General features: G+C 29.7%; 6 protein-coding genes across 6 annotated transcripts; 4 read left to right on the top strand and 2 right to left on the bottom strand.

Moving 5' to 3' along the window:
• Positions 1–9,995: 9,995 nt before the first annotated feature.
• Positions 9,996–11,877, bottom strand: OCT59_006753 (uncharacterized protein; the record flags this gene model as incomplete). The annotated part of the gene is made up of 9 exons (XM_066141485.1): positions 9,996–10,080; positions 10,158–10,200; positions 10,646–10,673; positions 10,753–10,784; positions 10,865–10,906; positions 11,263–11,282; positions 11,352–11,421; positions 11,675–11,722; positions 11,859–11,877. The coding sequence occupies 9 exons, from the start codon at positions 11,875–11,877 to the stop codon at positions 9,996–9,998; spliced, it is 387 nt and encodes a 128-aa protein (XP_065998265.1).
• A 903-nt stretch (positions 11,878–12,780) lies between these two features.
• OCT59_006754 (uncharacterized protein) lies at positions 12,781–13,713 on the top strand (the record flags this gene model as incomplete). Its single annotated transcript, XM_025322969.2, has 4 exons — positions 12,781–12,839; positions 12,923–12,951; positions 13,045–13,227; positions 13,304–13,713. 4 exons carry the CDS (start codon positions 12,781–12,783, stop codon positions 13,711–13,713), a joined length of 681 nt encoding a protein of 226 aa, XP_025164868.2.
• A 1,576-nt stretch (positions 13,714–15,289) lies between these two features.
• OCT59_006755 (uncharacterized protein) lies at positions 15,290–16,005 on the top strand (the record flags this gene model as incomplete). The annotated part of the gene is made up of 5 exons (XM_066141486.1): positions 15,290–15,308; positions 15,405–15,435; positions 15,555–15,705; positions 15,791–15,810; positions 15,891–16,005. The coding sequence occupies 5 exons, from the start codon at positions 15,290–15,292 to the stop codon at positions 16,003–16,005; spliced, it is 336 nt and encodes a 111-aa protein (XP_065998266.1).
• A 1,843-nt stretch (positions 16,006–17,848) lies between these two features.
• OCT59_006756 (uncharacterized protein) lies at positions 17,849–19,338 on the bottom strand (the record flags this gene model as incomplete). The annotated part of the gene is made up of 13 exons (XM_066141487.1): positions 17,849–17,855; positions 17,936–17,967; positions 18,045–18,067; positions 18,111–18,131; positions 18,218–18,270; positions 18,335–18,365; positions 18,438–18,513; positions 18,603–18,670; positions 18,750–18,813; positions 18,889–18,911; positions 19,068–19,100; positions 19,183–19,246; positions 19,321–19,338. 13 exons carry the CDS (start codon positions 19,336–19,338, stop codon positions 17,849–17,851), a joined length of 513 nt encoding a protein of 170 aa, XP_065998267.1.
• An 84-nt stretch (positions 19,339–19,422) lies between these two features.
• On the top strand, positions 19,423–20,390 carry OCT59_006757 (uncharacterized protein; the record flags this gene model as incomplete). The annotated part of the gene is made up of 7 exons (XM_066141488.1): positions 19,423–19,448; positions 19,590–19,622; positions 19,701–19,740; positions 19,824–19,993; positions 20,065–20,071; positions 20,145–20,176; positions 20,264–20,390. 7 exons carry the CDS (start codon positions 19,423–19,425, stop codon positions 20,388–20,390), a joined length of 435 nt encoding a protein of 144 aa, XP_065998268.1.
• Positions 20,391–20,533: 143 nt separating this feature from the next.
• Positions 20,534–21,751, top strand: OCT59_006758 (uncharacterized protein; the record flags this gene model as incomplete). The annotated part of the gene is made up of 8 exons (XM_066141489.1): positions 20,534–20,538; positions 20,819–20,859; positions 20,927–20,965; positions 21,036–21,076; positions 21,177–21,189; positions 21,253–21,281; positions 21,356–21,364; positions 21,722–21,751. 8 exons carry the CDS (start codon positions 20,534–20,536, stop codon positions 21,749–21,751), a joined length of 207 nt encoding a protein of 68 aa, XP_065998269.1.
• Between the last annotated feature and the right edge of the window lie 236 nt (positions 21,752–21,987).

Raw genomic sequence — 21,987 nt, forward strand, 5'->3', positions numbered from 1 at the left:
TGCAAACAATTCAGTGACAAATGGATAACTATAACTAATAATACTGTGTGTAAATGTAATCAAACAATCAAGAACTTTTTATTATAGGAAAAACATATTTAATTAAGTCAGGAAGATATACAACAATTACTTATATGAAATAGAAATTTCTTTACCCATACTATTGATGTTAACCTTAATAATTTACTCATTTCACATATTCACTTAATGATAAGAAGTTTCTTTTTAAAAAAAAAATACAGGGAGCTCAAAATTATTGTCAAGACAAAAAGAATAGCATTAACTATTGCAGCTCTCTTTCTAGAAGTATTTGTCAACAAATTCTACAATATTATTTGGCAACCATGTTGTAAGGTAATATCAGAATGGGAGCATACCAAAGGTATAAAAAAACAAGACTTAAGAAAAAGACCATTAGCACATCAACATATTGTATATAAACGGATTCTAACTTTATAGACAAAGGATAGCATATATGATTTGGAAAAAAGGAAAATATTAAAACATAATGAATAATGGTCAATAGTATTAGAAAAAGCAAGACAATATATAAACCAATTTATTAGAAAGAGAAATAGGGTATTTTGGAAAGTATATAATAACAAAAAAGTAATATAATATAACCCTTTTTTTTTTCTTTGTTTAGAGGGTAGTGAAAGCATATACTGAAATCTTATAATATGGTGATCCTATATAATTCAATAGTAACTATAGAAGGATATAGGTGAATTTTATAAGGTGATGGTAGGACATAGGAGCAATCTCATGGATGGGAAACTGATTTGGAGTTTTAATAAATTAGTTATATAATAGATGCTTTTGTATTCTTATATATAATTAATAAACTCACAAATTGCACTACCTTGCAAAAAAAAAAAAAATATACAGTAAATTGGGAATGAGTATTAAAAAATTTTTATTTAATGTTATTATACTATAATTTAGTAAATATTTCTTTTAAATTAATTGCCAATTCGTCTAAAATCAGCACTGCGTTACTAATAAAATTCAGGGATATTAATGATAATAAAAAAATCCATTTTTTACATCTCACGTGTAGGATAAACTTTCACCCATTTCACCCATTTCACAAATAAAAGTACCCTTCAATTTTTTAATAATTCTATAAAGAAAAATATTTAAAAAAAGTCTTTAAAAAAAGCTTAGAAAGCCAAAAAATATATGTTTGTAATGTAAATAACATAATATAGTAAAATAAAATATTGAAATTTCTTACATTTTAAGGTGTAAATCTGATGCGCGTACATATTATTTTGCATATGAATGTATAATTTTTTTTTGCAAATTCTTTTTTTTCAAGTATTTTTTCAGTATATCATATGACTTTTATTTATAGTTAATATGTCGTCTATAAAAATATCCTTTTCTGAAGATTGTGTTCTAGCACAAAATCAGCAAATTTAACCCCAAATTTTATTAGTAACGCAGTGCCATTCTTAGACGAATCAGCAATTAATATAATTCTTAGCACTTACTATATATGTTAAAAATTTATATCTCAACTTAAAACGTAAATATCTCCAGATCCAGTAATCCAATCGGCAAGCTCTTTCTTTGTTCATATAGACCAGATCAAGGGCTTTCCAAAGAGCCTAAATTTATAAAAAACGGATTAGTGGATCCCAAGATATTTGCATTTAAGCATGTTAAAAAGTTTGTACCTCAACTTTAAATGTAAATATCTCTGGATCTAATGATTCAATCGGCGAGCTTTTTTTCGCCTATAAAGTCCTGAACAAGGGCTTTCCAACGAGCCTAAAATTATAGAAAACGGATCAGTAAATCTTGATATATTTGCGTCTAAAGATGGTAATATAAATTCTGACATAAAATAATTATTTTTATTGTTTGAAAATATCTATTATGATACCATCTTTTATATGATATTTTTATTATACTTTTATAAACATTTATAGCTACTAAGACTATATAAATTTTTATTTTACTTTATATTTTATTAAAATATACTTACTTTTTAATAATATATGTTAAAAATTCCATATATATGAGAAATGGATTTTTTATTAGTGAAATGGGTTTTTTCACACCTCTTTTACATTTAATAATTTAAGTTCGCAAATGTAAATTTTTGTTCAACTTATTATTTAGTTAAGTGATTATCAATCAGATGATTTTTTGGTATTACAAAACAATTTTGAGTAACAAAAATTGTGAAAATCAATAACTCTTTTTAATGCAGAGTTAAAAAATAAAAATAAAAATAAAAAAAAACTCTTTTCCAAAAAATTTTTCATAAATATTTAATAATACAACAAAAATGTTTCTTGTTAACGAACAAGGCACTGATAAGATAGAGATATTTATTTATTATAGAATATAACAATATCAATGATATACAACCAACTTTTACATTTATTTTTATTATTTATATACATTTTATTTTACTTTTATTAATTTTTTTTTGAATAATGTAAAAGGGAAAGATATTCCATTTAAAGAATTAAAATTTTCAAAATACTTCATTAAGACGTTCTAGTTTGGTCTGGTCCGGTCAATTATCTGGTCCTCTATTTACTTTAGTTTTATTGTTGACCATTATTTGAATAAAATATTTAAAAATTTTTTTTAGAGGTATGCTAGTAGACTGAGGGACTTTACTTGAAAATATTTTTGTAGTTTTTTTGAGGTTTTTTTTTCTTTTGTTTTTGGGAATTAAATGGTTAGTTTTCTTTTCATCTTGGCTTTACCCTGCAGCTAAAGTTGCTTGTCGAAATTAGTAAATTTCGTCATGTCGAAATTGTCAAAATTATTTTTCCATTTCGTCATTTGCATTTTGGTCAATTTTAATAATAAAATAATTTCATTATTTCATCATGTCGAAATGTTGAAATTATTTTTACCATTTCAACAATGGCCTTTTTATTTTCGGCAAGCAACTTTACCTGCAGTTAAGGATGGGCCCGCAAATAATTTCCAAAATCCGCAATATTGCGGATTTTGGAGCTGAATTGCGGTTAGTAACCCACAATTCCGCAATTCTGATTGGCTGATAATTAAATTTTTTTCTAATGATAATTTAATAAAAAACACACCGGTTTTATAAATATAAATTTAATCAAAAAAAATTTTTTAATAAATTTATTTATTTATTATTTATTAGAAACAATAAACCATAATTTCTGAAATGGCGCAACTGCACCAAAAACTAAATCAAACACAGACAACAATGGCGAACTTAATAATACTAATCAAAGTTCTGGGCTGAAATCTACAAAAAAAAGTGAAAAAACGTTAATAAACGTTCTTACATAAAAAAAACATAAAAAACCCTGCTTCCCCCTCTAAAAACACCTACCGGTCTCTATTTCCAAGTTCCAGGCCGGAATCTACAAAAAAAAAGAAGTAAAGAACGTTAATAAACGTTCTTACATAAAAATAAAAAAACCCCGCTCCCCCTTTAAAATACTCACCGGTCTCCATTTCCAAGTTCCAGGCCGGAATCTACAAAAAAAAAAGAAGTAAAAGAACGTTAATAAACGTTCTTACATAAAAAAACCAAAAAAAAACCACTCCCCTTTTAAAATACTCACCGGTCTCAAGTTCCAAGTTCCAGGCCGGGATCTACAAAAAAAAGAAGTAAAAGAACGTTAATAAACGTTCTTACATAAAAAAAAACAAAAAAAACGGCTTCCCCTCCCTTTAAAATACTCACCGGTCTTCATTTCCAAGTTCCAGGCCGGAATCTACAAAAAAAAAAGAAGTAAAAGAACGTTAATAAACGTTCTTACATAAAAAATAAAAAAACTCACTCCCCCCTTTAAAATACTCACCGGTCTCAAGTTCCAAGTTCCAGGCCGGAATCTACAAAAAAAAAGTAAAAGAACGTTAATAAACGTTCTTACATAAAAAAAAACAAAAAAAATTGCTTCCCCTCCCTTTAAAATACTCACCGGTCTCCATTTCCAAGTTCCAGGCCGGAATCTACAAAAAAAAGAAGTAAAAGAACGTTAATAAACGTTCTTACATAAAAAACAAAAAAAAAACCCTCCCGCTTCCCCCCTTAAAATACTCACCGGTCTCCATTTCCAAGTTCCAGGCTGGAATTTACAAAAAAAAGAACGGTGTTGTTTTTTTTAAAATGAAAAAAAAAAATTTAAAATTGCGTAACGCAATTCTTATTTGATTTGTACTATGCTATCCGATAATCTAATCCAGATCATTAACTATTAATATCAATAACCGTCGAATTAACTGGCCGGTATATTTTTTCTAAAAAATAAATGACTTTTTTTAAAAAATTTTATTAATGAAAAACCGAATTTTTTTTACTTTTAGTAATAAGAAGAAATCGGTTTCTTTATTAGTTAATTAAAAAAATTACATTTATTAAAAAAATTGTTCTTTTTTTTGCGGGCAATCCGCAATTCCGCAAATAATCTGCAATTCCACAGTTAATTACGAAATTGCGGATCATTTGCGGAATTGCGGAAAAATTGCAGAATTGCGTCTAATTACAGATTGCGGAATTGCGGATATATAGACTTCAAAATCCGCAATATTCCGCAATACCGCATATCGCAAATATTCCGCAATTACTTATTTGCGGCACCATCTTTACCTGCAGTCTAAGATAAGATTGAACGAATTATACAAAATTTTTTTGTTAAGAGGCTTATTGGTCGTATTTTATATTTTCTTCCTTTAAACTCTGGGAAATTCAAAGAATATTGCAATATACCTGAACAAAACACTTTATTGTGTAATGTTACATTTACCTTCTTTTGGAACTTTTCACTTGCATTGGCATTTTAGTTGAACTAATTATTATATCCTATTTTATTTACACCTTTTTGCAATGATCAACATTTTTATTTGTTTTCGTATTTTTTTTTGAAATTTTGGTGTATACAGAGCAGCATCAATTATTCTTTATAGATGTTCGTTTACTTTTTTTAGGATTTTAATGTATTACGCTATAGAATCGAATGTTATATAATTGATCAAATTTATATATGTTCTAATTTTTTTTTTATATATAGCGTTAGTCATGTTTTGTTTTAGAAATCATCAAATTATTTTTTTTTAATGTTTTAGGAGGGTGTTAGATGGGTAAAAAAAAAAGAAACCGTATTTTTTGTCCTGTAGAATGGGTTTAGATTAGAGCAGATCATTCAGTTGTTTTAAGTCTGAAGTATATCTTTGGACTAACTTACTGATTATGTTAGATTAATAGATTAGACTTTAGGAACTAGTTGGTTTAGTATCTGTGTGTCTTTATATCTTTATCTTTTTTAACTTATGTCTCATATTATTTATATATAATTGCCCTTTGTATTGAGATTATTTAACACTAATAAAAAATAAAAAATAAAAATAAAAATAAAAATAAATTAGCTCGATTAACATATCATAAGGCAGGACCCCGGATATCTAATATAAATGTCATAATGGACTTTTGGCCAAAAATACCCCTTTTTACTGAAACTCAAAAAATCGTTTTTGCAAATATCTCAGCATCCAGTAATTCAATTTTAATGAACGTTTTTTTATTTTGTAACCCTCATTTAGCTCTACAATTTAAAAAAAAGTTCATCAAAATTGGACTACTAGATGTTGAGATATTTACAAAAAATGATTTTTTGAACACCTGAAAAATGGGCCAATCTGCCAAAAGTGTGACTTGGATCTCGATCTGCCAACTCTTTCTTGTAAATCCTTGGTCAAAAATTTCGCGGAAGAAATTTTTTATTCTTCATATTAACACATCTCTTATTTTACTATTAAAATGCCTCCCAAAGGTAACAAAAAGGCTGGCAATAACCCTAACGGGGACCTGCCAAGCGACAAGACAAACGAAACAAAAATAAAGACTCTGGCTCTGACGTTTCGAACTCTGATAATGAACAAATAAACAATAAAAACAACCCTTCCAAACGTACCCGTACGATCCCAGATAATCCTATGGAAGAAGACTACGTCGCCGACTCAGCGGCTGATGCTAGAGATAGCAATACTACTTCTCCTCAACAAAATAATACTGACAATTTTTCGTCTTCTCCTCCTAAAGATACTACTGCGCCTTCTGCGCCTGGTTCTGTCACGTCTGATACTGGCATGTCTATGCATGCTCCAAAAGACAAAGAAACTTCCCTTTAGACGTGTCTCCTAATAAGGATATTATGGATACCAATGATACTTCTCCTCTTTCCCTTGACACGCCCACTATTTCCATTCTTAGGCGTGATTATCAGGCTGCTGCGGTGCCTAATACTTCCCCTGAATTTGTCAAAAAATATCTTACCAATCGGGCTATGATTGACGCTGTTAATAATTTCCTTTTGGAAACTTATTACTCTTACACTGGCCGTGCTCGCATGTCTGGTTCTGATGATCTCAAAAGATTAGTCATTCATTTTAATTCAACTACTGAACGTGATGTGATGCCTGCCTTTCTCTCCGACATGATGATCTTGCCAATCTCCAATTTTCACTCACCTGACACGCAAGCTCCGGGCGATGAAGATCTCCGGCAAATTTATTCAAGTTACTGACATCCCTTTTTTCATCAAAAAAGATGATATCATTGCTCTTTTCAAAAAGTATGGTAATATACAATCCTGTCATCTTCATACACGTGCAAATGCTAAAGTCCAACAAGCTCGTATCGTTTATGATGATGCTTTCTCCATCCAACATTTCATGGATAAACAGTGAGCGATCTATTGTTATTCCACTTGTTTACGCATTACGCCATGCTCTCTCACTCTCGATTAAAAGAAATCATGACATAAAATTGTCGCTGTTTTATCTCAGCTCCCTTCTAACACAAACGGAATAAGGAATAATATGTCAAAATGTCAAAATATTAGCATTTTTCTTTATTATTTACTGTGTCACTTAGGATTTTTAAGATATTATCTCCAAAATTAAGTTAATATCGATTTTTAAAATAATCAAAATGGATAAAATTAATTTGATCTTAACTCTCAAAAGTCAAAATAGTTGAATTAAGCCAAATTAAAATGTTAAATGACTATCTTCAATTATCATAAAAATAACAAAAGTGTTTGAGAATATTTCAACTTCTAATCATCCAATTTTAATGATCTATAGCTCATTTGAAAGATTTATTTAAGATGATTCAAATGATGATAAGATCATATCGATAGCATTAATATTGACAGTGCTATCATTATTTAAAGATATAGATGTTTTGCTTATTAGGCCGTTCCAATTTGATTATTTGTTTAATGTCTTTCATCTCCCTCTATTTTTCAAAAAATTTGAGATTTAATAAACATATATTATTAAATACCTCCTTTATTTTTAAAAAAATTTAAAAGCAAATAAACATATAGTAATAAATATTCCCTTTAAATTTTGCCTAAAATTTTCAAATTTTCCTATGTTTATTTATTTAGTTTGTTTTAGAGTTCTGAACAGGTTGACCAAATTCAGGTAACCTGACAGGTTGACCTAAATTTATCAGGTCAGATTTAGCAATTGCAATTCAGTATCAGTTCAGGTTGTAACATAAATTTATCACCTGGCTACTAATTGGTATATAGGATTTTTTCTGCCAGTTATAAACTGGCGGACCAATTAGTATATCCAGGATGATAAAAAAGTTATTTACTGATCTAGTTTAATATATAAATGGGTCATCATCCTTCAGATGATAACCCGCCCATTTATATACTACTAGATTAGTAAATAACTAATACATAACCTGAATGACCTGTTGATCTGAAACTATAATTTTATATAAGTGAGTTATGGTATTATAATTCACTTTCCCAGTAAAAAGTCATCATATGGAAATTGTACAATTTTTGTTTAGTTTTTGTAATTATTGTCCAATTTTCATTCAGTATTTGTATAGTTAAATCAAATTTTATTTTTTTGTAAAATTTAAATGTACAATTATTGTAAGATTTATTACATTTAATAAACAGAAATTGTACAATTTTTATATTTTAAATTTATAACTATTATTATTATATTCATTTAAACAAAATTTGTACAATTTTTTCAATTTATTAAATTCATATGAAACTTATAAATTTGTATAATTAATTATTCATCGCTTTCACTATTTTGTGTAGTTGAAAAAATACTCTTCAGACTACTTTTGTAATGATTTTCACGTTATAAAAATATGTATCACGTGTATGTCAGTATGTGATATAATTTGCAGTTCGATGACTTCAATCAACTTTTTTCTTTTAAACTTTTTTTTTAAAACTTTTTTTTTGCTTTTTTTTCACATTCTTCCCTTTTCCTTCAGTTCGTTCACCCTTTCACTTCCCTTTGTACTTTCCTTCATCTCTCCCTCATTCTTTCCTTTTCCTTTCATCCCTTTTCCCTTTACTTAGCTATTCATTCTCTTCCAGACCCAATTCAAAATCCCCGCCCAACCAAACGTACCAAAAGAACAACCCATATAGAGGTATGCTCTGAATCCGGTCAATCCGGATATCCGGTCATCCATCCGAAATTTGACCGGATTCGGATTGATCCGGATGATTCATCGGATTGACCGGATGGATCATCGGATATCCGGTCAATACTTGCTCACCAATTTGACTGGATGGTTGACCGGATATCTGAATAATCCGGTCAATCCGGTGAATCCGGTGAATCTGAATTCAGTTTTTTCTACTTAATACTTTTTATTAATATTAATTAACAATTAGAATTTTATAATAATAAACATAGTATTTATTTTTACATTATTACAAATGATTTTTAACAAATTAGTTGACACAATATTTATAAAAAGTTTAAGATTTAGAGGTCCAAGAAGGTGTCTCCCTAAAAAAAGAAGCAAAAGGAACGTTAATTACGTTCCTAAAAACAAAAAAACAAAAATACCTTTCCCCCAACTTACCTTTATAACCCATGCCGAAATAGGACCCCGAACAATACATATAACACTGGGATCCAGTTTTGTATAAACTTATTATATAATTTTCCAATAAGTCATATGTTTGATTTTGTATAGCCTGTTAGTAATTTTTCGGTAAGTCAGATATGTATTTGTATAACAGTGATAATCTTTAGATCTTTATTTTGTATAACGATACTTGTGTAAATAAATTATATATACGTATATAAAAAATTTTTCTTTAAAAAAATTTTAAAACTTTGTAAATTTACAAATTAGCACATATTAAATACTTTTGTCTCAGTTTTTATTACCTGTATTTTATGAAGATATAGGTATTTTATATAATTCATAATATATTTATTCCTAAATTTTTTCTTTTTACTTTCGTCAAACTTTGGAGTGTAATTTTACCACTTTAGCCAAATGAAATCGACTTCTTTATTAAGAGAAAGTTGTTTAGCGATGCCAAAACTACTAGAATATAAATTTTCATAGTAATTGGAGTAATACTTATGGAGTACGCGCATATTTTTATAATTATATTAATTTTAAATTTGCTTTTTTCGTTTATTAATTTTGGAGCGTAATTACGGCATTTTAGTCAAATGAAATCGACTTCCATTATTAAGAGAAAATTGTTCGCGAAGGTCAGAACTACCTATACCTAAATATTTATAGTAATCGGAGTAATTCTTATGGAATACGAGCAATTTTTGCACTCTCAATTTTTTTTCGATCACCCGATCAGTAACTTCAGAGCGTAATTTCGGCACCTTTATCAAATGAAATCGACTATCTTTATTAATTGAAAGTTGTTCAGCAGGGTCGAAACTACCTAGATTTAAATTTTCGTAATTATTAGTATAATACTTGTGGAAACATTTGTATTTTTCACAACAGTACTAATTTTTGAATAATGACAAGTAAGTTTTTTTAAAATTTTTCTTAAATTATGAATTTTTGAATTGATAAATCATTAGTGAAATAATAGTTACATAAAATTAATAAATAAAATAATTTTTGTTTTATATAAACTCAGATTTGAAATTGTATAATTTGTAGTAAAATTTGAACTTATATGATGATTTTGTATAAAGCTTTTAATAAAATTAAGTGTATAAAGTTATATTAAAATTTTTGACTTTAGATCTGAGTTATATATATAATGTTCGGGGTCCTGCCGAAATCCAGGTCCAAGAGGCGTCCTCCTAAAGAAAGAAGCAAAAGGAACGTTAGTTACGTTCCTAAAGACAAAAAAAAGATAAAAAACCCTTCCCCAACTTACTTTAATAGCCCAAGCCGAAATCCAGGTCCAGGAAGGGCGTCACCTAAAGAAAAGAAGCAAAAGGAACGTTAATTACGTTCCCAAAGACAAAAAAAACTCAAAAATAACCTCCCCAACTTACCTTTATGAAATCCAAATCCGGGAGGGCGTCACCTAAAGAAAAGAAGCAAAAGGAACGTTAATGACGTTCCTAAAGACAAAAAAAAAACAAAAATTAACTTCCCCAACTTACTTTAATAGCCCAAGCCGAAATCAAGGTCCAGGAAGGGCGTCACCTAGAGAAAAGAAGCAAAAGGAACGTTAATTACGTTCCCAAAGACAAAAAAAAACTCAAAAATAACCTCCCCAACTTACTTTAATAGCCCAAGCCGAAATCCAGGTTAGGAAGGGTGTCACCTAAAGAAAAGAAGCAAAAGGAACGTTAATGACGTTCCTAAAGACAAAAAAAAACAAAAATTAATTTCCCAACTTACTTTAATAGCCCAAACCGAAATCCAGGTCTAGGAAGGGCGTCACCTAAAGAAAAAAGCAAAAGGAACGTTAATGACGTTCCCAAAGACAAAAAAAAACCCGAAAATACCCTCCCCCAACTTACCTTTATGAAATCCAAATCCGGGAGGGCGTCTCCTAAAGAAAAAAAGCAAAAGGAACGTTAATGACGTTCCCAAAGACAAACAAAAAATCAAAATTACCCTCCCCCAACTTACCTTTATAGCCCAAGCCGAAATTGAGTTCCAGGCAGGCGTCCCCTAAAGAAATGAAGTAAAGGAACGTTTAGTGACGTTCCCAAGACAAAAGAAAAAGAAATTTACACTTACTTTTCGAAATTCAAGCCGTCCAAGTCGTTCCGAAGTCCAAGTTCAAGTCCGTCCTAAAGAAAAAAAGGTGTTTTTTTTTAAAAAAAAATATTTATGTTAAAAAAAAAAAAAAAGTTATGAATTTGACCAGATTATCTGATCAATCCGGTCAATCCGGTCATCCGTGTAACATCCGATCAATCCGATGTTATCCAACGGATCCATCCGGATTATCCGCAATCCGTTCATTCTTAATCTGGATGATCCGTTTTTTGATCAGATCGGATGACGGATTGAACGGATTTCACCGGAGCACCCATACACAACCCTATAAAAATATTGTCCAAACACTGTTCGGTTTTTTGTTCAGAAAATCGACCCCGTTCCGAACATTTACTTGACATTTATTGGACATTCATCATGATATTGTACGTTTTTTATGTGGTTAAAATTCTCAATCTCCGCATCTTGTATTAAATTGTAACAAATATTGTATAATAGCGTGCGAGTGTACGGAAAATTGACCCCATTCCGAATATTTATCGGACAAACATTTTTTATAGGGCAAGAATTATCATTTTTAGAACCATTAGTGAATGATACAAGCGAAGAAAATATTAGTAATGCTATTCAACAATTGAATAATTGGAATATAGCAAATAATCAAACTGAAAATATGTGGGATAGACAACACGTAATAAAATGGGTACAAACACGAACCCGTAATGATAGGTTGACAAGAGAGAAACGAGAACGAAATAATTAAGTCTAAAAATAAATTATTAGTATCAATATATTGTATTAATATAGAAACATTGTAATATTTACCGTTATTAATAAAGAATTTTTATATTATCCAACAAATATACATATAAACTTCTGACCAAATTTTACAATAATGCACCTATATTAACGGTTGACATTTCGTGTAAAAAACTTTGCGAAAGAACTTATATTGGCAGAAGGATCTCAGTTTAAAGGTCAAAAAGTCATAGAAAAGCCTTATATATTGAAATATTTAAGGGAGTGAGGTATTTTAATGAAATTAGTGCCATTTGAAAGTTTCATACGTTTTTACTTTAAGTCAAATGAAGATATGTAGTACAAAATTTTTAATTAGTGATTGCCGCTGCGCTGGAAATGTCCAGTGACTAAGCACATCGAAACCTTGGTATTGAGCTTAATATCCTTCTTAATAACTTCCAAGCATAAATCGATAATACTCGAAGGTAAACGTCTTGAAAAAGGCTTTGGAGGTTAGTGCCTCTCTTTGTTTTATTATAGATACACATTATCATGCCCTGCAATCATGTTCTGACACAATTTTAATAAATCCGATATATCAGATGTCTTGATATATCAGACTGATCCGATTTATCGAGATTGCCTGTGTACTATAAATTAACCATACATATATACATAGGAATCCAACAATACTTGTTTTCTTCTTCACGGGTCCATTCACTTGGTGTACGTCATATATGGTCACGTGTTGGCCATTCGTCTGTTGATTGTTAAACATATTTATGAAGAGTTTGAGGGGGCAATACATAATAGAAAATTCAGCAAATTCTGGAAAATCGTAATTTAAATTTAGAGGGGGTATTTAAACATATTTATTATTATATGTTTAATAGAATTCAGATTTTTGAAAAAATAGAGGGGGTTTAAACAAATAATTAAATTGGAGCGGCTTAAATTATATGATAAAATCAAATCTTAAATCTCTTAGAGTTGAGACTACTATTATCTATAACAATAATAAATTTGTTTATATATCAGACTCGATATACCAGATTTTTGAAAAGTTTACCATTGGAACTAGTATGTTGAATTTTATTGTACAATATTTTTTTCACCCTTTATCTACAGCTTCAAATTCAAAGTTCCAATTCAATTCAATTTTTAGTTAGGGGAGTTAAATACATCAATCATTGGTTAATTATTAAGATTTTTTAACAATGGTAGCCTTTGTACTGCATCAAGAAGACAATTAGGTGAGTATCAGAAATGCCATATATTACAATACGAGTGATATTATCTTCTTTATTACAGTATTTACTTTGACAAAATTATGGCCACTTATCTAGAAAAAAACGGTGCTTGCTATGAAAGAAAAACCAATTTACAGGTTCATCCCGAAGACAGAATCTCTATATTTGACCATGTAAATATTGTTCCTATGACTAAACGGTCAAATGTAAATGAAACAACTTGGCAAAATGCCATTTCAAACAACCGATCATTAATAGTCGTAGAAAAAAATGTACCTGGTGAGTATATCTTGATCTATGTCTTGGTCTAGTAAAGATACTTAGATATGTTAAATGTGTCAAATGATTATTGCAGGTCCATGCACAGGCGCAAAGTTTCTTCAAAATACCAATGACATATGCCATGTCATTGGCATGATGTATGAGAAACTTTTAACGGACTATAATACGGACCTAACGAACGAACAATGTTTTAGGTCTATTTCCAGATTACGTACTGCTGCTTTTCATGATGGTTATATTTGGACACGATTTACCAACAAATTGGCAGTTTATGGGATGGAAATGTGGCACATTTCTTTATTAGTAACATATAAATCTAGTCGAAACATTCAAGTTCATAGGCCGTATTGGAATATTAGACCAGATGTGCCGAGGCTAGAACAGCGGCAAAACGCTCTTGCACTTTTAAATACCGCTAATCAGAATAGTCGTTTTGCCGAGGCATTTCAATTATGCACATCTTGTGTGTATGATACTCAATAGGACAAAAGCTTATAAACAAAAATAAATAATAACTTGTGCAAATCAATAAAAATATTTATTATTTTATTTCTCTGATTTAAATTTGAGGAGTATATAAGAAATAAAATCTTTGCTGTAAAGAATCTCATTAAAACAGATTTCACGCTCAAATTTCCATTCCTAACATTTCGCGAGCTTTAGTTAACATCATGATAGCATCTGTCCCTTTATATACATCATAAATTGTTTCCCAAAAAAGTTTTTCCTCTTCTTCCTCGGTTAAATGATCTTTTGGTGCTGCAGGCAAATTATCAGTGTTATTAGGATCATAATTGGCAAGGTTTTCCTCTATCCTTTTCTCCGCCATGTTTGAAATAGCAATTAACCCTTCATGTAATAATTTCAAACCTTCTTCTCTCTGGTCATAACTTATATAAAAAGGGTACTTTGTATCCGGGCTACTTTTCTTAGAAGTATTGGTGACATCATTATTAACGCTTCCTTTGATGAGAACATCACGATAGGATAATTTTGCAGTATGGCTTGTTGGGGAGACTTTGACTTTTCCATCAATAAGAAAGTTAGCTTCATCTCTATCAACTTTTTCTTTCACAAGGACATCGACTTTATCTTTGGAAAGAAAATATGTTAAGGTAACTATGCTAAATTTTAAATAAAGGAAAGAATTATGATAACAATACCTGAATTCAATTCTTCTATTTCATCATCACTTGTAAAGTCCGTAAAACTATCTTTATGGTTGTTGATCAAGTGTTGGCCTAGTGCAACAGGAGTATCAAATCGGGTATTACAAACTGAACACTAAATATTAAAGAAAAAAGTTAATATTGTCGTTCTAGTACCTACAAAGCAAGCAATGTAACGGATAAAATAGTTTTTTGAATCAACCTTAAATGGTCTTTGTTGAATGTGCTTACGTAAATGTTCTGTAAGATACAAGATACAATAATAATATTATAATTTCTACAGTATCGGCGCCAAAAAATACTTGCAAATTTTTTATACCTTCTAACATGATAATACTATTATGAGATTTCTTGCAATCTTTCCACGGACATATGTAAATATGATTTCCCGGAAGAGATTTGTTGCAAGAATTAATGTCGTGTTTAGCGACGTGTTTTCTGAGTTCCTTCACGGTTTTAAAGTACTGTGGTTTGGAATGAGAATCTAACCATTTGCAGACAAATGGCATTGAATTTGTACTTTCAGACATGGTAGCGTGGTTGGTGTTGCCAGTTTGCATAATTAAGTGCATAATTAACTTCACGTAATTATATCCAAGGATCTCTATAAAATCACCCTTATAAAAAGGGGTTGATTATAAGTAGTTGTACAACGTCTTAAACAATAAAAATTCGGTAACCACCTTTGGTGTTTAATATATTCTCCGGTTCATCAATTTTTTTTATCATATTGTTAAACTTATCCGTCTTTAAATTATATAAATTATCATTTGATCGGTTTTTAATTTGAGCATTATATGTTATTCGTCAACAAATAATAGAAATCAATTAGTTTAAAAATAATTGAAGATATAGACTCCGAAGTGAAGAAGAGCTTTAAATGAAGAACGATGCTTATGATGAAATTAGGTTTAAAAAAATTTTAAGAATGCTTCTAAGAAATTTTAAATTGTTGGTTAATTTAATTAAAACCATTCAATTTTTCAAAACAACAATCACCTGTAGAACTTCAACTCGCAGTATTAATAAGATTAAGGTCAAGAAATGATATATTTTCAATTTGTTCTAATTTTAGAATAGCAGTAATTCTGTTTTGCAAATGAGTTATAAAAGCTATTATTTCTCATAAAATAAATGGCCAAGTGGTCAAGTTAGGGAATTTGTTCATGAAGGATTTAAAGCAATTGGAGGTATTGAAGATATTATTGGGTCAATAGATGGGACTCATTTCATTTTACGAAATGCTCCAACAAAGGACAAGAAGTTTATTCTACCAGGAAGAAAGGATATGCTTTGCATTGTTAGAGTATAGTCGATAATAGAGGCATTTCTTAGATTATGATGTTGGTTGGCCTAGTTTGAAATAAGTGTTGGCGAAAAAATTATTGAAGTCTGGACGAGACAAATTAAGGTATGAATGAGATATATTTTTTTGGCTGTAGCTGTGCATCAACCCAGAGCTTGCAAACTAATGACTATTTTTTCGTATAGATTTCTGAAGACCTTACTAACATCACGGAATGCAAACAACATAATTTTCGATCAACTTTACACAGGTCGAAATATGAAAAATCGGTCACCAATCGGTCATATGACCGATTTGTGACTGATTGGTGACTGATTGGATGCCGATTGATAACCGATTCTGCCAATTAGTCACCTATCGGTCACCTATCGGTCATATATTCCAATCGGTCACCTATCGGTCATACGACCGATTGACAGCCGATTTATAGCCGATTTGTATCAGTTTAATTTAATTACATATTAAAGTCAAAAAATTTATATTATAGTCTTGTAGAGCAAATTATATTGTACTTAACCTGAACTTTTGAATTTCTTCGGATAAATATATTAAGTTTGCTATTGACAGTCGGTCACCAATCGGTCACCAATCTGATATGCTGATTGGTGACCGGTTTATGGCAGATTAGTACCGGTTTAATTTAATTACATATTAAAGTCAAAAATTAATATTATAGTCTTATAGAGCAAGTAATATTGTACTTAACCTGAGCTTTTGAATTTCTTCGGATAAATATATTAAGTTTACTATTGACAATCGGTCACCAATCGGTCACCAATCTGATATGCTGATTGGTGACCGGTTTATGGCGGTTTAATTTAATTACATATTAAAAGTCAAAAAATTAATATTATAGTCTTATAGAGCAAGTAATATTGTACTTAACCTGAGCTTTTGAATTTCTTCGGATAAATATATTAAGTTTACTATTGACAATCGGTCACCAATCGGTCACCAATCTGATATGCTGATTGGTGACCGGTTTATGGCAGATTGGTACCGGTTTAATTTAATTACATATTAAAAGTCAAAAAATTAATATTATAGTCTTATAGAGCAAGTAATATTGTACTTAACCTGAGCTTTTGAATTTCTTCGGATAAATATATTAAGTTTGCTATTGACAGTCGGTCACCAATCAGTCACCAATCTGATATGCTGATTGGTGACCGGTTTATGGCAGATTGGTACCAATTTAATTTAATTACATATTAAAAGTCAAAAAATTAATATTATAGTCTTTTAAAGCAAGTCATATTGTACTTAACCAAAAGTTTACTATTGAAAATTGGTCACTAATCGGTAAGATTTCTTGCGAAACTGGGGGGTTTCGGCGGGATGCCGCTGGTCTAATGAAGGGTTACCGGGCAAATTTCATATACCCGATAGCCCTATTATACGTTTTTGGTTTTATCCTGAATGTCAACGGATCGATCCACCCGATTTGTGACCAGTTCTTGGCGCGGTAAGAATATGAATATCGGAAGAATTTCAGCAATCCGATATTTCTCTTAATCTTTACCAAACTGTTACGATATCAGGTGTATATTTACTACATTGAAACCTGATTTCTTTTTATTATTATTATTTATTTATAATAAATATACTATTTATTTATTTATTTAAACATACATATTTTTTATTTCATTATTATATTTAAATTATATTCGTTAACGTTAATTTACCCTATTCTATCTATTTATATATATTATGTTGTTAATGGTTTGGAGCATTCATTGTTCCAGTTGGTTCGATTCCAACAAACAACTATTCTGCAAGGATTTGAAGAGCCAGTAAGAGGTTGATCCTAAATAAAATATAATAAATAAATGTTAGTAATTGTATTTTTTAAAGAAAAAAAAAACAAAGTTTTAAAGTATAATTTTGAAACTCACCATCCAAGTACGATCCAATGATCCCGAAGTCAAACCTATAATATAGTAAGAAGTATCATTAATAAACATTTAAAGGTATATGTCGAAGTCTATACAAGCATTGAAGAATCGGTCTAAAATATTGTTCCTAAAAAAGAACGAAAGAAATGTTAGTACATTTCTTAAAGCTAATTTCGAAACTCTTCATAAAGGAATGACCTACCAGCGAAGCAGAAACCTAAAAAGAGAGAAACGTCACCTAACGAGGTTTAGAGTCTACAAAAAAAAATGAAAGTAGAAGGTAGTATACGACTATACGCCTTCTATTCAAAAAAAGTTTTTTGTTTTCAACTAACCGGACCAAGATGGCATCTAACAGGCACAGAACCTGCAAATAAAAGAAAATAGAAGGTTAGTACATATCTACACGCCTTCTATTTAAATTAAAATTTTTTTAAAACTTGCTAGTTCAAAATGGCGTCCGAAATCTATAAAAATATTATTTTAAAAATATCGGTATTTCTTATACACGTATGCGTAATTCCCGACCATCTACAAAAGAAAAAAACGAAATGTTAGTAGCCATTTCGTTAAAAGAAATTAAATAAATTAAGGGAAAAAAAGATATATACATTTACCATATCGAAATCCGCATCCAAAATGAGCCGTTCTTCTCTTTATTGCTAGAAAGCTACAAAGTAAAAGAAAAAAAATTAAAAAAAATAAAGTTTTTAAAGTTTCAAAGCTTCGCTCACCTATCCAACACCCAAAAACTGAAGCCGAAACCTACAAAATAAAAGAAAAAAAAGTTAAATAAATTTTTAAAAAAAAAATTTTAAAGTTCTCTTCAAAACTCACCTATATATCCAAACCCAAAAATCAGAACTGAAGCGGTAGTGCTCCAAACGAGTCGATGAGTCGAGTCAATCCAAGTCTAAATTGATACTTGACTCGACTCAGGTCAGCTTGATTAATAATATCCTACAAAAAGAAGAGAACGTCTCTTAATTACAATAAATACACTGACCCCCACACATCCACTTCACATTTACCTCTATTCCCGATCACTACCCCGAAAGAAGAGAACGTTCCTAAAGAAATAAGAATTAGGTAAGTAAGAAAAAAACAATAAAATTAAAAAATGAAAATGAAAAAAAGAAATATACTAACTTTCCGCGTCTTTCACATTCTTAGAAATCACCGAAATTGCCGTTCCAAGAGAAGAGACCCGTTCCTAAAGAAATAAGAATTAGGTAAGTAAGAAAAAAACAATAAAATTAAAAAAAGAAAATGAAAAAAAGAAATATACTAACTTTCCGCGTCTTTTACATTCTTAGAAATCACCGAAATTGCCGTTCCAAGAGAAGAGATCCGTTCCTAAAGAAATAAGAATAAGGTGAAAAAAATAAAGAAAAAAACAATAAAATTAAAAAGAAAATGAAAAAAAATATACTTACTTTCCGCGTCTTTCACATTCTTAGAAATCACCGAAATTGCCGTTCCAAGAGAAGAGACCCGTTCCTAAAGAAATAAGAATTTGGTAAGTAAAGAAAAAAACAATAAAATTAAAAAAAGAAAATGAAAAAAAAAGAAATATACTAACCTTCCGCGTCTTTTGCATTCTCAGTAGTCACCAAAATCGCCGTTCCAAGAGAAGAGACTCGTCCCTAAAGAAATAAGAATAAGGTGAAAAAAAATAAAGAAAAAAGAAAAAGAAAAAAAAAACAAAAAATTTACTAACCTTCCGCACTTCTTGCATTTCTATAAGTCTACTGAAAGGCTGACCGTTCAGTCATTGTTTCTTAAAATATAAATGATACTTTTTGTTGAAAAAAAAAACGAAATGTTACATGAAAGAGTTTATAATTCGTTTCTGAAAAAAAAAGATCAGATAATCATTCAATTTGAGTCGATCTTTTCTAGAAATGTCAAATATTAAAATTTTCCGTATTTTTAAATATTTTTTTTTGTTTTTTTTTAAAAATTTTTTTTCTTTTTTTTTTTTTGTAGGTATCGGTTGGTTCGGCTGGGATCTTTGATCTGGTAGGTTTCGGGGTGAAGATTTTTTAAAAATTTTTTCTTTTTGTTTTCTTATTTTAATTTTTTTCTTTTTTTTTAAAGGTATCGGTTCCTTTGTCAGGATCTGGGTTGGAATTGTATGGTAAGTTTTGAAGTTTCGAGATTGACTCTATTTAATTATTATTTTTTTAATCTTTTTCTAATTTCTTTTTCATTTTTTTTTAGAAATCCAGCTCCTTTGGCCGTATAATTCACAGGGTCGAACAAGTGAAACTAATCGCAACGTTAGAAATGGTCAATACCAAAGGCCCAACACAACAACTTGGAATACACCCGGGGGTAGAGCAGCTTAAAATGCGGTTCAGAAACAATACGGCTGGAAAGATTATGATAAGGTTGATAAAGTTGATTTTATTTATTTGATTTTATTTAGTTATTTTTAGTTAACATAGTTATATTATTATAGCCTCAACGTGCTAGAGATGCTTCAGTCAATGTGGGCCCGGATTGGAAAGTTCTTGAAGAAATTGAATTTAATTGGCCAAGCTTAATTTAGATGTAGAGAATGTAGAAGACATGTACGTATCAAATTTTAATATCGTTGTTAACACTATAGAGTATAGACAAGTAATTTTTTAATTTATTTATTATTTTTTTTTCATTAGATCTTTACATGGCTTTTTATATTATTATGACAAAAATTATGATCTTATTCGTACCAAATCAGAAAAACCATTAACCCCTAACGATAAAGTTCAATATTTTGATTCTACATCTAAGGATCCTATATAACTTTTAAATTTAGAAAATATCACCGTTAATGAAAATTTATTGATAAACCACTTGAGACTGGGGACAAGGATAATATTAATTCTCCAAGTGCATTATCATTGGAAGCAACCTTAATTAATCATTATTTGCATTACAAGTAGTTAATGAGGTAAGAATCATTCCTATACATGGGGGCGAATTAGGTTCAAGCCATGACGAAAATATTACGGCACATTATACTAATTCGGCATTACACCGGGTGTAATACTTGAATCTTTGAACAAAATTTGGTATAATAAATTTCACCAATACGCCATCTAAATGCCGAATTATCTGGAATAATTACGACCCCATGTATAATCGTTCCTATTTGTCTCATGTTTTCTAATTTTTTATGGAAAAATTATTTTTATTTTTTTTGTTTTTTTTATAATTTTATTTTTTTTCAGAAATTCGGTTCCTTCGGTCTTAGGATTCGAGGTTGAATTTGGTAAGTTTCGAAGCAAATACTTTGAAACTTATATTTTCTTAATTTTAATTTTCTTACTTTTTTGTAGATATCGGTGTATTAGAATCCGGAATTGAATTTGATTTTGGTAAGTTTATAGGCGTAGTTTCAGATTGTTTTCATCATTTTTTTTTTATTAAAAGTTGTTTATTTTTTAGGTCTAGGTTTTTCAAAAATTCAGGCTGAACTTTCTTGGAAGGTAAGTTTCGAAACTTTTTTTAAAGTTTTTGTTTAATTTTGAAGAAACTAACCGTTTCCTTTTTTTTTGTCTATTTTGTAAAATCGTCTTCGGTTTTTAGGTCAACTTTTCGGGTAAGTTTCTTTAAAATAATTGAATTTTTTTTTCTAACTAACGATTCTTGTTTCTTTTTTCAGCTTCGGGCGTAATCTTCTCTCAGTGTATAGTAATTTAGTGGACTTTTAAGAAAACGAAACATGAGGACTTTCTTTTTTCAAGGTTATTCAACTTTGCGTTCAGGATTCTTTTGTAAGTATTTCGATTTGATTCGACTTGTGATTTTTTTTGCATTTATTTGGACTTTGATTTATCTTGGAACATAATGCCCCTCGATTTTGTTATTTATTTACCTTTGGATGATAATGTAATTACCCTTTGATTTTGTTGTTTTTACCTTTAGATGTAATTACCTTTTGATTTTACTTTTTTTTTACCTTTAGACATAATTACACTTTGGGCATGATTACACTTCGATTTTATTGTTATTTACCTTTACATTTCAATCTTCTTTATCTTTTAAATATAATGTTTTATATTAGTTTACTAAGTAAGCAATAAATTAATAGATTATCTTTAAGAAATTTACCATAATCTTTTTTTTTGTAGATTGTCTGGGGTATTGAGTTAAGAATTTAAAATGGTAAGTTTCGTTGCGTAAACCTACCATCTTTTTTTTTATTTTCTTTAGCAGAAACTCTAAATTTTCTTTTCTTTGTTTTTTTGTAGGTTCGAAAAGTATGATTAATGTTTAAAAATTGTAAGTTTTTTTTCGTTTTTGATAGAAATATTAATGGTGTCTACTTTTATTTGTAGATACCTGCTTCAGATTAAAAAATGTAAAGATGAATGCAATGCAATTTTAATTGTCTTAC

The sequence above is a fragment of the Rhizophagus irregularis genome, chromosome 14 (genome assembly GCF_026210795.1).
Source record: "Rhizophagus irregularis chromosome 14, complete sequence".
In the NCBI taxonomy this organism is placed as follows: domain Eukaryota; kingdom Fungi; phylum Glomeromycota; class Glomeromycetes; order Glomerales; family Glomeraceae; genus Rhizophagus; species Rhizophagus irregularis.